The sequence below is a fragment of the Aspergillus eucalypticola genome (genome assembly GCF_003184535.1).
Source record: "Aspergillus eucalypticola CBS 122712 chromosome Unknown BO83scaffold_12, whole genome shotgun sequence".
In the NCBI taxonomy this organism is placed as follows: Eukaryota; Fungi; Ascomycota; class Eurotiomycetes; order Eurotiales; family Aspergillaceae; genus Aspergillus; species Aspergillus eucalypticola.
Genome location: NW_020290286.1, coordinates 271,446 through 284,882, shown reverse-complemented (window position 1 = coordinate 284,882; position 13,437 = coordinate 271,446). Strand labels below are relative to the sequence as shown.

General features: G+C 50.0%; 4 protein-coding genes across 4 annotated transcripts; 3 read left to right on the top strand and 1 right to left on the bottom strand.

The window, feature by feature from the left end:
• Positions 1-44: 44 nt before the first annotated feature.
• Positions 45-2,340, top strand: BO83DRAFT_378411 (BAR domain protein). The gene is made up of 5 exons (XM_025531241.1): positions 45-529; positions 598-765; positions 824-939; positions 1,002-1,282; positions 1,334-2,340. Exons 1-5 carry the CDS (start codon positions 403-405, stop codon positions 1,935-1,937), a joined length of 1,296 nt encoding a protein of 431 aa, XP_025388134.1. The 5' UTR covers positions 45-402; the 3' UTR covers positions 1,938-2,340.
• A 623-nt stretch (positions 2,341-2,963) lies between these two features.
• On the top strand, positions 2,964-7,802 carry BO83DRAFT_32118 (putative RSC complex subunit (Sth1)). Its single transcript, XM_025527843.1, has 4 exons — positions 2,964-3,139; positions 3,269-3,470; positions 3,538-7,256; positions 7,311-7,802. Exons 1-4 carry the CDS (start codon positions 3,047-3,049, stop codon positions 7,536-7,538), a joined length of 4,242 nt encoding a protein of 1,413 aa, XP_025388133.1. The 5' UTR covers positions 2,964-3,046; the 3' UTR covers positions 7,539-7,802.
• A 1,913-nt stretch (positions 7,803-9,715) lies between these two features.
• Positions 9,716-11,389, top strand: yop1 (putative membrane biogenesis protein (Yop1)). The gene is made up of 6 exons (XM_025531240.1): positions 9,716-9,839; positions 10,114-10,320; positions 10,398-10,406; positions 10,538-10,601; positions 10,676-10,733; positions 10,797-11,389. Exons 1-6 carry the CDS (start codon positions 9,786-9,788, stop codon positions 10,912-10,914), a joined length of 510 nt encoding a protein of 169 aa, XP_025388132.1. The 5' UTR covers positions 9,716-9,785; the 3' UTR covers positions 10,915-11,389.
• A 547-nt stretch (positions 11,390-11,936) lies between these two features.
• Positions 11,937-12,730, bottom strand: BO83DRAFT_426989 (autophagy-related protein 101; the record flags this gene model as incomplete). Its single annotated transcript, XM_025535319.1, has 3 exons — positions 11,937-12,124; positions 12,223-12,564; positions 12,652-12,730. 3 exons carry the CDS (start codon positions 12,728-12,730, stop codon positions 11,937-11,939), a joined length of 609 nt encoding a protein of 202 aa, XP_025388131.1.
• Between the last annotated feature and the right edge of the window lie 707 nt (positions 12,731-13,437).

The following is a 13,437-nucleotide window of genomic DNA, read 5'->3' as shown; positions in this document are numbered from 1 at the left end:
AAAAGGAAAAAATGATCCCACTTGCCAACTAATTCCCCCTGTCACCCTTTTCGAGCCTTCCCTTAAGACCCAACCCGTCCCTCCTCCTTGTCTGTCGCAACTCTGCTGCACCTTTTTCTACCACCTACCCTTTCTTTTTCTGCTTTCTTTCTCACTTTCTCGCCTCCTGGCTGTGGCGCCATCTTTTTGTCTCATACGCAGCAGCGTGCTTCTTACGAATCGTGTTTCTTTCGTTTCAACCCCTCTTGCAACAACCCTCGATTCTAGAAACAAATTTCATCTAGACGGTTTAGCTTGGTTTCTGGTCGCATAGTAACCTCGTTTCCCTAAACCATAAACCTCGGATCAATACAACATTCGTTTACTCACTCTATTTTCTATCCAACATCACAATCCCTCAACATGAACGTCAATCGCAAATTCGATCGCTTCAAGCAATGGGCGGGGGAGAGAATGGGCGGAGAGGCCAAAACCACCCTCTCAGATGACTTCAAAGCAATGGAAACGGAGATGAACGTGCGCCACGAAGGTAAGCATCACAACACTCAAGACATATGGTATTTATCCAGCTTAATGACTCATGCGCCCCCCATCTAGGAATTGACCGTATCCACAAGGCGACTGGCTCTTACATCAAGTCCATTTCGAAGCGGAGCGAAGGTGACGATAAGGAAAAGACCTTGCCTATTGCTCATCTGGGTAGTAGCATGGTTGGCCATGGCGAAGACTTCGATGCGAACTCTGATTACGGCCGCTGCATGACCAGTAAGCTAACACGAATGTCAAAAATTCGCATTCCTATTCTAACGACATTATTACACAGTGCTTGGGAGGGCTGAGGAGCGCCTGGCTCGTCTCCAGGACGCTTACATCTCGCAGGTGAATGCGGGGTGGCTTGAGTCGCTGGAGCATTCCTTGACTCAGATGAAGGAGTATCAGGTATGACGGGGTTTGCAAGCGCCAATTGAGGTGGTATGAGATGCTGACCCTATGTTCTATAGGCCGCTCGCAAGAAGCTTGACAGCCGACGTCTGGCCTACGATACCTCCCTCTCAAAGATGGAGAAGGCGAAGAGGGAAGACTTCCGCGTGGAGGAAGAGCTCCGGACACAGAAGGTCAAATATGAAGAGGCCAACGATGATGTGTCTCGGCGCATGCAGGATATTAAGGATTCCGAAGTTGACGGTGTTGCGAACCTGGAAGCGTTCTTAGAGGCTCAGCTTGACTATCACGAGCGCTGTCGCGATGTTCTTCTGCAACTCAAATATGAGTGGCCAAACAGGTGAGCATATTCGAAATATCGATCTACCTCGTCATGCTAACGTACTAGTAGAGCTCAGCCTCCAAGCACCCGTCGTCCAGGACGCCCTCGCTCAAACACTGCGCATTCCTACCATGAACGCTATGAACCACTACATGAGGAGACCGACAACACGGCTGATCTGCGTCCTATCATCCGATCGACCAGAGCATCTTCGATCGAGCCCTCTGCCAGAGAGGTTTACCCGCCAGATGCTTACTCTCAGAGACCTGTTCTGAACAGAACCTCTACATTTGAGGGACCTACGCAGTTGCGCCAAGAACAATCTCCTGGCACATACCAATGGCCATCTCGCGCAGCCAGTGACAACTATATTGGTCGCAGAAATAGCGTGCAGTCCCGGACCATGGGCAGACCATATGTTGATCCATACATGGAGCAGTCGGAGGATGCTAGTCCTGTTAGCGGCACCAGTCCCGAGAGGACGTATATGGGCCGGAACCCATCTCCAGTCTCTTCGTATGGAGGTGCTGTCTCGAGAAAGTCCAGCTCTACCACCTTGAACGGCACACCACTGAACAAGAAGGCCCCTCCACCCCCGCCTCCTCGCTCCAAGAAGCCTGCGCCGCCACCGCCTCCCATGAAGCGCCCCATTCTCAGTGCAGGCGAGTACTGAACTCTTTTATTTGGTCAAGGTGTATGTTACTACGAACAAGCTGGAGCTTGGAGGATTTGGCGGGCTATATACCAAACTGTTGCTCACGGATTTCCGGAAAATCCGTCTAGCCTGGGTCACCACATATGCGCTGTATTCATCTCTACTGGGGAGTGATGAATACAACTAATGATTCAGTGGGCAAAGCCTCGCACGGTCGCTAGTAGTCTGGAAGGGATGATGATCAGCGATATTTTCGGGCCTGCACCAGCAGCGGTGGTGGATGATTGCACAGATGTGTTGGTGCATAAGGGATAAGGGATTTCTTTTTATTTTTTTTCTTCTTTTTTAGACCGGGTTGGTAGTGTAAATTATTTAGCCCTTGGGATAGGCCTTAATCAAGTCATCGGCGTTTGATGCTGGCGTATTCGTATACGCACCTCACCAATAGTCTAGCCTTAACATAGTATCCCGATGTTAGCGCGGAGTGCCGAGGGCGGGCACGACGCTAGTCCCAAGGCGGGTATGCCGGCGAGCAGGCCAAGCTGAGTCAGCGACGGGCGCGGGAAGTGAATACACGTGACCCGGCACGAAATCTTCTTCCAACGTCTCGCCGCCTGCCTCTCCTCGTTACAGGCACAGGCTGAGCACCGCCAGTTTCCCCGACCAGCACGGAAAGTCGCGAAAGCCCCGTCCCCTCCATCTCCATTTCATCCAGACTGGCCTTCCACGCGCCTTTTCCAACGCGGCCCCTCCGTCTGGGGTCCTTTCTACCCCTACATCCTCGTGTTCTACAGCCCCTTCCCCCTTCTTCCTGATTCTCCTGTTTTGTCGCCTACCGCCCTGTGTCTCCCCCGGCTTGGTCCAAACATCACGAAACTTGTCGCCAAGGTCCAGATACAGGCCGCTACCAGTCGCATTCATCGACATAAGGAGCTCACCATCCCTCCACGTCAGTAATTAAGCGCACTCGATCGCCCTTCCCTGCGCGAATTGCCATTTACCCTCGCCGTCCTCAATTCCCACGTGTTTCCCTAGGCGCTTGTTCGGGGCCTGTCGCATCCAGGTCGCTTCCACGTCGCCCCCCAGCGTGTCGTTCGCTTATGACTACGTCCACCACGCGCTAAACCATGGCTTCTCTCCAGTCAGCACCCAGTATGGCGGCTGGAAACATGTCGTTGCCGCCAAACATCACGCAACAACAAATCCAAGAGGTCTTCCAGGTATGCTTTTCCGTCCCTTGTGGAAGCACTGCCATCACTTCGCCCTTCTATCCTACTTGCTTTCTTTTCCCTCAGTATATAATCAATTGGCTTTCAAATGTAAAATCTTCTGACATGGCTCCTCAATAGAAATTCAAACAGATGCAGGAACAAGGCGTTCGCCATGATGATCCTGAATACCTCAAGGCCCACAATCTTCTATCAGCCTTCCAGCGGCAACAAGCCTACCACAAACAGAGGCAAATGCAACAGCAGCAGTTGCAGGTGCAGCAACGTCAGCAGCAGCTCAATGGCTCGAATACCGAGGCTGTCGCTGCGAATGGCATTAATGGTACGTCCCATTTCCTATCATCGCATATTACATATATGGCTTGCTCACTCACTCGGAACTTTCGTAGGCCGCAATAACTCTATTCCCAACGCGACGAATACCAATATACCGGATGCTAGCGCGACGGGTGGTCAACAGCCTGCAACCCAGGGCGCACCTCAGAAAGGCGCGGCTGGAACTGGAAACAGTTTCTCCGCTGAGCAGCTTGCAACGCTTAGGAACCAAATCCTAGCTTTCAAGATGCTATCGAAGAACCTGCCGATTCCGGCTCGCGTTCAGCAGCAACTTTTCCCTTCGAAGAAGCAGGAGACTCCTGCTCCGTCCGAGAATGTCGCGGCAGCGGAAGGCGTCTTGGAAGCTGCTGCTCAGAGCAAGCCTGATCAGCCTGCAGCTACAACAGAGGCTCCTCAGCACAAAGATTTCTACCAGAACTTCCAGTCGCCTTACGATCTGATACCCAAAACTGTCAGCTTTACCGACCACGCCTCCCGCGCCAACCGCATGCGTATTCCCGCCTTGATGCCACCTGGAATTGACCTCGAGCAAGTGCGCGAGGAACGCGAAATAGCCCTTTACAACAGAATTAACGCACGAAAGGCGGAATTGGCCGAGCTTCCTACCAATATTGGCGCGTGGGATTCTAGCCAGAGCGACACCGCCACTGGAGACGATTCTGTGAAACTCAAGGCCCTTATCGAATACAAGATGCTCAACCTTTTACCGAAACAACGCCTTTTCCGGAAGCAGATCCAAAATGAGATGTTCCATTTTGACAATCTGGGCATGACTGCGAACCGTTCGAGTCATCGCCGTATGAAGAAGCAATCACTACGGGAGGCTCGGATCACCGAGAAGTTAGAGAAACAGCAGCGCGATGCTCGCGAAACGAGAGAAAAGCGCAAGCAGTATGATCATCTCCAGGCTATCCTTACTCATGGTGCCGAGTTGCAGACTGCTGCTGCCCAACAGCGCACTCGTATGCAGAAACTGGGCCGTGCTATGCTTCAGCACCACCAGCACATGGAGCGTGAAGAACAGAGACGTGTGGAGCGTACCGCCAAGCAACGTCTCCAGGCTCTTAAGGCCAACGATGAGGAGACCTATCTCAAGCTGCTCGGACAGGCCAAGGATTCTCGTATCTCTCACCTTCTTAAGCAGACCGACAATTTCCTTAAGCAGCTTGCTGCCTCCGTTCGGGAGCAACAACGAAGTCTGGCCGAGCGCTATGGTGAAGAAGACCAGTTCTTTGAAGAAGATGAAGAAGAGGAGATTGCCTCCGGTAGCGAAGATGAAGGTGACGGAAAGAAGAAGATCGATTACTATGCCGTTGCACATCGCATCAAGGAGGAGGTGACTATTCAACCTAGTATCCTTGTCGGTGGTACGCTTAAGGAGTACCAGATGAAGGGTCTGCAGTGGATGATTTCCCTGTACAACAACAACCTCAACGGTATTCTAGCTGATGAGATGGGTCTCGGAAAGACCATTCAGACCATCAGTTTAATCACTTACATCATCGAAAGGAAGAAGAATAATGGCCCCTTCCTCGTCATCGTCCCTCTCAGTACCCTTACCAACTGGAATCTTGAATTTGAGAAGTGGGCGCCATCTGTTTCTCGTGTTGTCTACAAGGGACCTCCGAATGCCCGTAAGCAACAGCAGCAACAGATCCGTTGGGGCAACTTCCAGGTTCTGTTGACGACTTACGAGTACATCATCAAGGATCGTCCGATTCTGAGCAAGATCAAGTGGACTCACATGATTGTTGACGAAGGTCATCGTATGAAGAATACTCAGTCGAAGCTGAGCAGCACACTTTCACAATACTACACCAGCCGTTACCGTCTCATTTTGACCGGTACACCCTTGCAAAACAACCTTCCTGAGCTGTGGGCACTGCTGAACTTCGTTTTGCCCAATATTTTCAAGTCTGTCAAGTCGTTTGATGAGTGGTTTAACACGCCTTTTGCCAACACAGGTGGACAAGATCGTATGGAACTGAGCGAAGAAGAACAACTGCTGGTGATTCGTCGCCTTCACAAGGTTCTGCGGCCCTTCCTACTGAGACGTCTGAAGAAGGATGTCGAGAAAGATCTTCCCGACAAGCAAGAGAGAGTCATCAAGTGCCGTTTCTCTGCATTGCAAGCCAAGCTGTACAGGCAGCTTGTTACGCATAACAAGATGGCTGTCAGCGATGGCAAGGGAGGTAAGACCGGTATGCGTGGTCTGAGCAACATGCTGATGCAGTTGCGAAAACTCTGCAACCATCCCTTCGTTTTTGAGCCGGTTGAAGATCAGATGAACCCTGGACGAGGAACCAATGATCTGATTTGGCGTACGGCCGGTAAATTCGAGCTTTTGGATCGGATTTTGCCCAAGTTCCGGGCTACTGGCCATCGCGTCCTGATGTTCTTCCAGATGACGCAGATCATGAACATTATGGAAGACTTCTTGCGTCTTCGTGGATTGAAGTATCTCCGTCTTGATGGATCCACCAAGTCAGACGATCGATCCGATCTGTTGAAATTGTTCAACGCCCCGGACTCGGAATACTTCTGCTTCCTGCTATCCACACGTGCGGGAGGTTTGGGTCTCAATCTTCAGTCTGCCGATACCGTCATCATTTTCGATTCTGATTGGAACCCTCACCAGGATTTGCAAGCCCAGGATCGTGCGCATCGTATCGGCCAAAAGAATGAGGTTCGTATCTTGCGTCTGATCAGTTCCAACTCAGTTGAGGAGAAGATCTTGGAGCGGGCTCAGTTCAAGCTTGATATGGATGGCAAGGTCATTCAAGCAGGAAAGTTCGATAACAAGTCTACCAACGAGGAGCGTGACGCTTTGCTGCGGACGCTTTTGGAGACTGCCGAGGCTGCTGATCAGATTGGTGATCAGGAAGAAATGGATGATGATGATTTGAACGAAATTATGGCGCGGTCTGACGAGGAGTTGACTACTTTCCAGCGTATTGATAAAGAACGACAGAAGACTGTTCCTTATGGCTCTGGTCACAAGTACCCTCGCCTGATGTGCGAAGAAGAGTTGCCCGATATCTATCTTACGGAAGATAACCCGGTAACTGAGGAGGTCGATGTCGAGTTAGCTGGTCGTGGTGCACGTGAACGCAAGATTACCCGGTATGATGATGGTCTTACTGAGGAACAATGGCTTATGGCTGTTGATGCGGATGATGACACGATCGAGGATGCTATCGCTCGGAAGGAGGCGAGGGTCGAGCGTCGTCGGGTTAACAAGGAGAAGCGTCAAAAGAAGACAGTGGGTGATTCTTCACCGGAACCTTCCCGCGAGAACTCCGAGACACCTCAGCCGAAGAAGCGTCGCAGAGGTCCCGCTCCGAAGCGCAAGGCTGAGGAGGTAGTGGAGGAAACGCCTCAGCCAAAGCGGAAGAGGGGAAGACAAGCCAAGCCGGTTGAGACGCTGTCGCCTGAGGATCGTGCCACCCTGCAGCGCATTGTCAACACCGTATACCAAGCGTTAATGGATATGGAGGCGGAGCTGCCGGCCGATTCGTCAGACAGTGAGGATGGCCCTGTTACGCGGTCCATCATTGAGCCATTCATGAAGCCACCGCCCAAGTCGCACTATCCCGACTATTACATGGTCATTCAGAACCCGATCGCCATGGATATGATCAAGAAGAAGATCAACCGTGAGGAGTATCAGAGCCTGAAGGACTTCCGAAATGACATCCATCTCCTATGCCAAAATGCCCGGACTTACAACGAGGATGGCAGCATCCTGTTCCAGGATGCCAATGACATCGAGGTGAGTAGACATCTGTAAGCAGTCGAGATTTAAGCAGCCACTAATAGTATATAGGCCAAATGTTTGGCGGAGCTCCAGAAGGAGACCGAAGGCTACCCACAGTTTGCCAACTACGATGACCTGGGTGGACAAGGCGGAAATGACCAGTCGACTGCTGCAGCATCGGGGGCCGATACACCTTCAGCGGTTGCTACGCCAAAGCTGAAGCTCACGTTTAATAGCGGCAACCGAGATAACGCTGCGGCTGCAGGAGCCGGCAATGGCGTCAGTGAGACTGATTGACATTGCTAATAGACGTTGGTGAAGACATAGTGGCTGTTATTTCTTGACATGGTTTAACGTGTTGCAAAAACTTCGAATACCTGCACATTACATTCTATGCTGTTTTGATCTGTCTTTGATATGCCCCCCATTTTTTTCCTTACCGACCTTTTGCTCTGTGGATGGCGTTCCTGTGACCTTTTGGTGGCTGGGGATGGACGATGGTTGATGGCGCACTGCTCTATTCGATTTGAAGACGAGCGAATTCTCCTTTTACACTTCTCTCCCCGGGATCCTCTTCGAATTTTCTATTACTACACCTGTTTTTCTTCTTCCTCTCTCTTTTACCATTTTCCTCATTTGAGTGCCGACGATGTCTAGACCGGGCAGGTCGTGGATCTTTCACTGTCACTTCGGGGCTCGGCTGGGAGGGTTCTGCCTGCCAGGGGGAGTCTCGCTTTTGAAGATGACATTGGTTGTAATTGGATCTTCAACTATGTGATTTATTAGCGACGGTCAATGTAGCCCTACGTAATGTACCATGTTTGATGTTGGTGAGCGCAAAATTATGCCGGGTGGAATTTTATAGCTACGAGGGTAGACAGATTGATTGTGAGATACCGACAAAGAGAATACTATCAATGTACACTTGCCATTGTGTGTGTATTCGAAAGCAGCTGGGGTTTAATTACATTGGTCGGCTTTTTGCTTTGTAGCTCGGTCGCAAGATTCTCACTCACACCCTAGGAATCCACTTGGCACAGCAACAAGCTACACATTCAAATTGGAGACACATACTTTTACAATAGTTCTTCGCGTTTCAGCCTGTTTCCAGAAGGGAACTGAAAAGCAAAGCGTGGTTCGCTAACTCATTAGCTGAATACCTCTCTGCCTATCAGGTTCACAGGCTTATATGGATGGTGGGATAAAATGTATGGATAGAATGGAAACTAATTCCGCCCACACACAAACACAAACATAAACACTATCATCCACTTCTTTCCACCAGCTCTGTTGTCTAGAATATTTCTAGAAAACCAAGATACCTTCTAACTATCTGTATCATAATTACCTAAGTGATTCTCTCTTTTAGAGAATTTCCACACCTACAGAAAGTAGATAGATAGATAGTGCATTCCGACCTGTGTGGAAATGGATTGTTTTGTTGGATGCACTGCAGATCTTGTTACGTATCAAACCCCCCGGTCAATCCAGTCTGAACTTTGGTAGGCGATCGGGATTCGTTCGATCTTTGGATGGGGACGGGAATGGATCTTCTTTCTTTCACCCGAATTGATTTCTCTCTCTCTCTCTAAACTATGTATAGAAGGTGGGCTTTATTACCGGGGAGGAGAAGGAGGTTCGATTATTGGTTGATGGGGGGATGGATGCAGATGCAGAATTCATGTACCTACTTCCTTAGTTACTACTACTAGGTTCAAGCAGGCCCTAAATTTTGTCCTGGTCGGAAGAGAGATACTCTTCTCTATGCACTACCTACTTATAAGTTACTTTCTGGTGGTTGGAGTGTTTCTCTAATATGATTCAACATTGGGATAGTGTGCTCACACATGTGTTGGGAAATAAAACAGTAGATATAAGTACTATGTATAGCCATATCAGAGTTGTCCAATAACTAATATTATTCAATAACTCACTATCTAATGTGAGGGATAAATCCAGCCCCAGTGGAGCCCCAAAGCAGAAGAAAAAAGAAAAAAAAAAGCGCTGCACAGAAAGGAAAAAAAGCCCTGCCGTCGGGGCCCGGACGAGACCCCCCGTAACATACACTACTATACTAGTAGTACATCGCTGATACCGAGTGTATCAATCGAATTGTCTGGAAAGTAATTCCCTCTAGAACTCATCGATACCCTGTATAGTGAACAAAGGGTATAATCATAAGAAATCAAGCACATGACCAACATCCCCATCTGATCCACCCTGTGATGATTAACTCTCATCTGCTAGTTACTATTCCGGTCAACAGATTGCTCTGCTGGGACGTCATCTGGGGACAATCAAATGGCCAGCCCTCGACGTCATGAGCCCATCACGTGACCCCACCGTCATCCCGGCTGGCGGTTCCGTAACCGCCAGCTCGTCCTTTCGAATCTCACCTGCTCGTTCGTCCTCCTCTTCTCCCTCTGCCGCGCCCTGATAACGACCGAATCCGACTTTCGCTGTCCCTTTCTCAAGAGTTTACGAAGCCAGATCTTTCATTCTTCCCTTAGTACAGCTTCTGCTATCTTCATTTTCTCTCCCAAAATGGCCTCTTTCCAGGATCGTGCTCAGCACGCCATTGCCCAGCTCGACAAGGAGGTAAGTCGTGTGTGCGTTTTCTGGTTTTGTGTCTTATTCCTCCCTGTCCACCCCCCAATCGGTCTGCGATGAGGTTCCTTCCTGTCGGCATTGTATCGGCCTTTTCTCTTCCTATCTTACAATGATTTATCTGTCGCGGATTGGAATCTTCGCAGCTGGGGGGATGGGGATGAAGTCGTGTTGTTGTTCTTCGATTTCTGCCTACTTCCCATATTTCTCAGCCGCCGCCAGTTTCGAAGCTAAAACTAACCATCATCTCCTCTTCACACTTTAGCTCTCCAAGTACCCTGTCCTCAACAACTTGGAGCGTCAGACCTCCGTCCCCAAGGTCTACGTGATCCTTGGCCTCGTCGGCATCTACTTCTTCCTGGTCTTCTTCAACATCGCCGGTGAATTCCTCGTCAACCTCGCTGGTTTCCTCATCCCTGGATACTACTCCCTGAACGCTCTGTTCACCGCCGGAAAGGCCGACGACACGCAGGTATGCTCTATCCTTTTATTCCCTACTATTTTTTGGAAAGATAAAAATTGTGCTGATGATCGTGTTTCTGCGTTTAGTGGTTGACGGTATGTTACTCGTGATTCCTCCGTTATCTCGACATAACTCGGGTGTTTCATACGCCTAGGTTATCTTTCTGCACGTGACAAGGTGCATTCGTCAGCTAGCGGTTATACTGATTGGCATGTGATTCTTCTAGTACTGGGTTGTTTACGCTTTCTTCACCGTCATTGAGAGCGCCATCTCTGCTCCTTACTGGTTCCGTAAGTAGTCGCAATGGTTGATGTGATTTGTGGCAGTGGAACGTTCGTGAACTGATCGCGACTCTTCAATACAGCCTTCTACTACATCTTCAAGTTCGCCCTTGTCCTCTGGATGTCTCTCCCCCAGACCAAGTAAGCTATCCCACCTCCCGCAGTCACGCAATTACCAAGAACCCAACTAATCCTCTTCTCCAGCGGTGCTCAAATTGTCTTCCACTCCTTCATCCAGCCCGTGCTCGGCCGCTTCTTCCAGGGCGGTTCCACCTCGGCCAACCTCCGCGCTCAGGCCGAGGCTGCCGCCAAGGACCAGTAAATAGCTAAACCGTGAAGTCCGGGGTGAATCTGTGGGGTTGATCTCGATCAATTCCCAGAGTCAGTCGATTGTGTCTCGGTTTATGTTTTGGGAGAAATTTTGCAAAACAAAGGCAGTACGAAAGACTTCCTTCCGGGATAATCTTGCAATGCCGATATGTTTGGAAAAATATTCGATGTAACTGGATGAAGCGGTGTGATTGATGGATTGATGGATTGATTGATTGATACGATACGATACTTTGAGCCTTGTCAGGCGAGAATTGGGCTATCCTTGTGTGTGTGGGTGTGGTTGCTTTTTTCATGCTGTTCCTTTTTCATTGCCATGACTTGAATCTAAGTAGAATTGCGTGTTGAATCTTTTTGCGTTGATTGGTTGGTTTGGAAAGGGAGAGGACACCACCGTGCTCTCTCTCTCCCCCATAGCTGTGTGGTATTATTATTATTATAGCTATACTTTGATGCATTATGCCTCCGTTTCTTGGTAAAATTGAGCATTGTCAATGACTTGATTTGACTTGACCCTCTGGTCATTCATTCATCCATTCCTTCCTTGTCTCTTCTCTTCTCTGTCGAAGATGAACGGGAAATGTAAGTGGTGGATATGAGGGGGGGTATAAGAAACATTTCATCCTCTGGATCGAAATCTGAAGGAGACGGACGTCATGTTGAAAAGGGGCAAAGAAAGCGGGTAAAATACACTTGCAAGAGAATCAAAGTTGGTTGATGTTGATTGTGGACGCCACCGACGCCGGAATGGAAATCAGTAGACCAGGGTAGTGGTGGTGGCGGCGGATGCTACTCCTGGGCAAAGCACATAGGTAGCATTCCATACGAAACCCAGATGTGCGCCCTGCCGCGCCAGCCCTGCCCTGCGCATCGTTTTTCAAACATGTCATAGCAACATTCGCGTCCAGGTAACCGTAGCCTGGGCACATGTTTTGTGTGTGAGAGAGAGATAGTGTGTGTGATTGGGAGGAAAGAAGTAGTAGAAGGGGGTAGGGGTAGGAGGGTTAGCCTGCATCAGTATAACCCGAAGCGATTCTGCCAACCATCCGATCTGGGGTTCAGAACCACGCGATAAGGAAACGGATTCGAATCGGTCGTAGTGATCGGGGGAATGTGTTCCTTATCGCGGCTAACCACGGCTAAAATCTTCAGGACGGCTTTCTGAAGCATATTCTCCATTGCTTTGCGCACTTTGGCGCGTTCTAGACCCGGCAATCACATGTCAGTACAGGAGGGAGAGAGAGGTAATAGCTTGGCGGATGTGTTGTGAGTGTGAGGGGGGGTCGGATTGCGTCCATACCAGACTCTGTTCGAGGAGTGGCTATCGTCACATCCAAATTCCACACTTCCCAGCATACTTCTTCCTCGCCCTTCCCTGATAGTCCGCCAAACCAGATTCCCGGTCGTCGACGTCGCTTTTCGTAGAATTCCACGGCCATTCGGGCCCGGACACCCCCGCCACCGCCGCCATCGGGGGCGCTGGCTGCTGAGGAGTGCTGGCGGACGAGGGAACTCACGCGAGAGTCGATGAGGGTTTCGAGGTCTACGTCGTTGATGGCGGGGAGGGTGAAGTCGAGGACGTCGAAGGTGATGGGGCGGATAGAGGGGAAGTATCGGTGGAAGAAGATGGTGTTGAGGATACCTGATTGTGGAGAGGGGATGTTTAGTATTTGGCTATTTTACTCGTATAGAGAAAAATTCAGCGAAGAGACTAGAAGAACTGATTCACCTTTTAACACGTCGCGGACGTTGGTTGTATCTGCGAAGATCTCCAGAAAGTACTCCGGGGGCGTTTTGCGGGGCTCCATCGTGATGGGGATAGCGACCGGTGCCACCCTATGTATGTGTACAGAAATTAAGTGAACTCGGCGATCGACAGGCAACAAATCACTATCCAGTTAAGTCGGAGCTGAGCTGTCCAGTGGGGAAGAGGTTCCGGCGTGTTTAGTCGAAGGATGGATCAGATCAGGTCTGGGGTTGAAGGGGTGGGAACCGGTGATGACGATGACGCTGGCGTTCGGGGGAGGGGGACAGAGCGGGATTTGATTGACTAAGACCGGTGTGGAGAGGTTGACATGGAGAACGGGTTATGAGGGAGGCATGATCTGCTGGGGATACAATCCATGTGTATTTTATGATTGTGAAGGTGAGAGGGGGGGGCTGTATATGGAGGAGAAAGAGAGAGAAGATAAAGAAAGAAAGAGAGATAGAGATGATGATGTTGATGAAGGGAAGAATAATGGGGAGTCATGGCGTGTATGTAATGATGGGGTGCCCCTCGCCTGTGACGGTATGATGGCTGTTCTCCTTATCCCTTATCAGCCCTGATAGGGGGCATCCGCACCCGTATCGTCTGGTATTGGCGGTACCTGGCCCAGCACTGGCCTGGCTGCCTAAGGTTGGTTCGCATTCATGGTCGGACAGAATCAGGCCGAGATGCAAATGAAAAGAGCAGAAACACCGTGACTTATATCGATGATGCAACTAATTGCGGGGATGAAGTGGCACAAACTAT

Coding starts and splice junctions, on each gene's coding strand:
- yop1 (XM_025531240.1), top strand. CDS start 9,786: ATGGCCTCTTTCCAGGATCGTGCTCAGCACGCCATTGCCCAGCTCGAC. Junction 10,602..10,675: donor CTCTGCTCCTTACTGGTTCC/GTAAGTAGTCGC, acceptor TCTTCAATACAG/CCTTCTACTACATCTTCAAG. Junction 10,734..10,796: donor ATGTCTCTCCCCCAGACCAA/GTAAGCTATCCC, acceptor CCTCTTCTCCAG/CGGTGCTCAAATTGTCTTCC.
- BO83DRAFT_32118 (XM_025527843.1), top strand. CDS start 3,047: ATGGCTTCTCTCCAGTCAGCACCCAGTATGGCGGCTGGAAACATGTCG. Junction 3,140..3,268: donor AAATCCAAGAGGTCTTCCAG/GTATGCTTTTCC, acceptor GCTCCTCAATAG/AAATTCAAACAGATGCAGGA. Junction 7,257..7,310: donor AGGATGCCAATGACATCGAG/GTGAGTAGACAT, acceptor AATAGTATATAG/GCCAAATGTTTGGCGGAGCT.
- BO83DRAFT_378411 (XM_025531241.1), top strand. CDS start 403: ATGAACGTCAATCGCAAATTCGATCGCTTCAAGCAATGGGCGGGGGAG. Junction 530..597: donor GATGAACGTGCGCCACGAAG/GTAAGCATCACA, acceptor CCCCCCATCTAG/GAATTGACCGTATCCACAAG. Junction 940..1,001: donor CTCAGATGAAGGAGTATCAG/GTATGACGGGGT, acceptor TATGTTCTATAG/GCCGCTCGCAAGAAGCTTGA.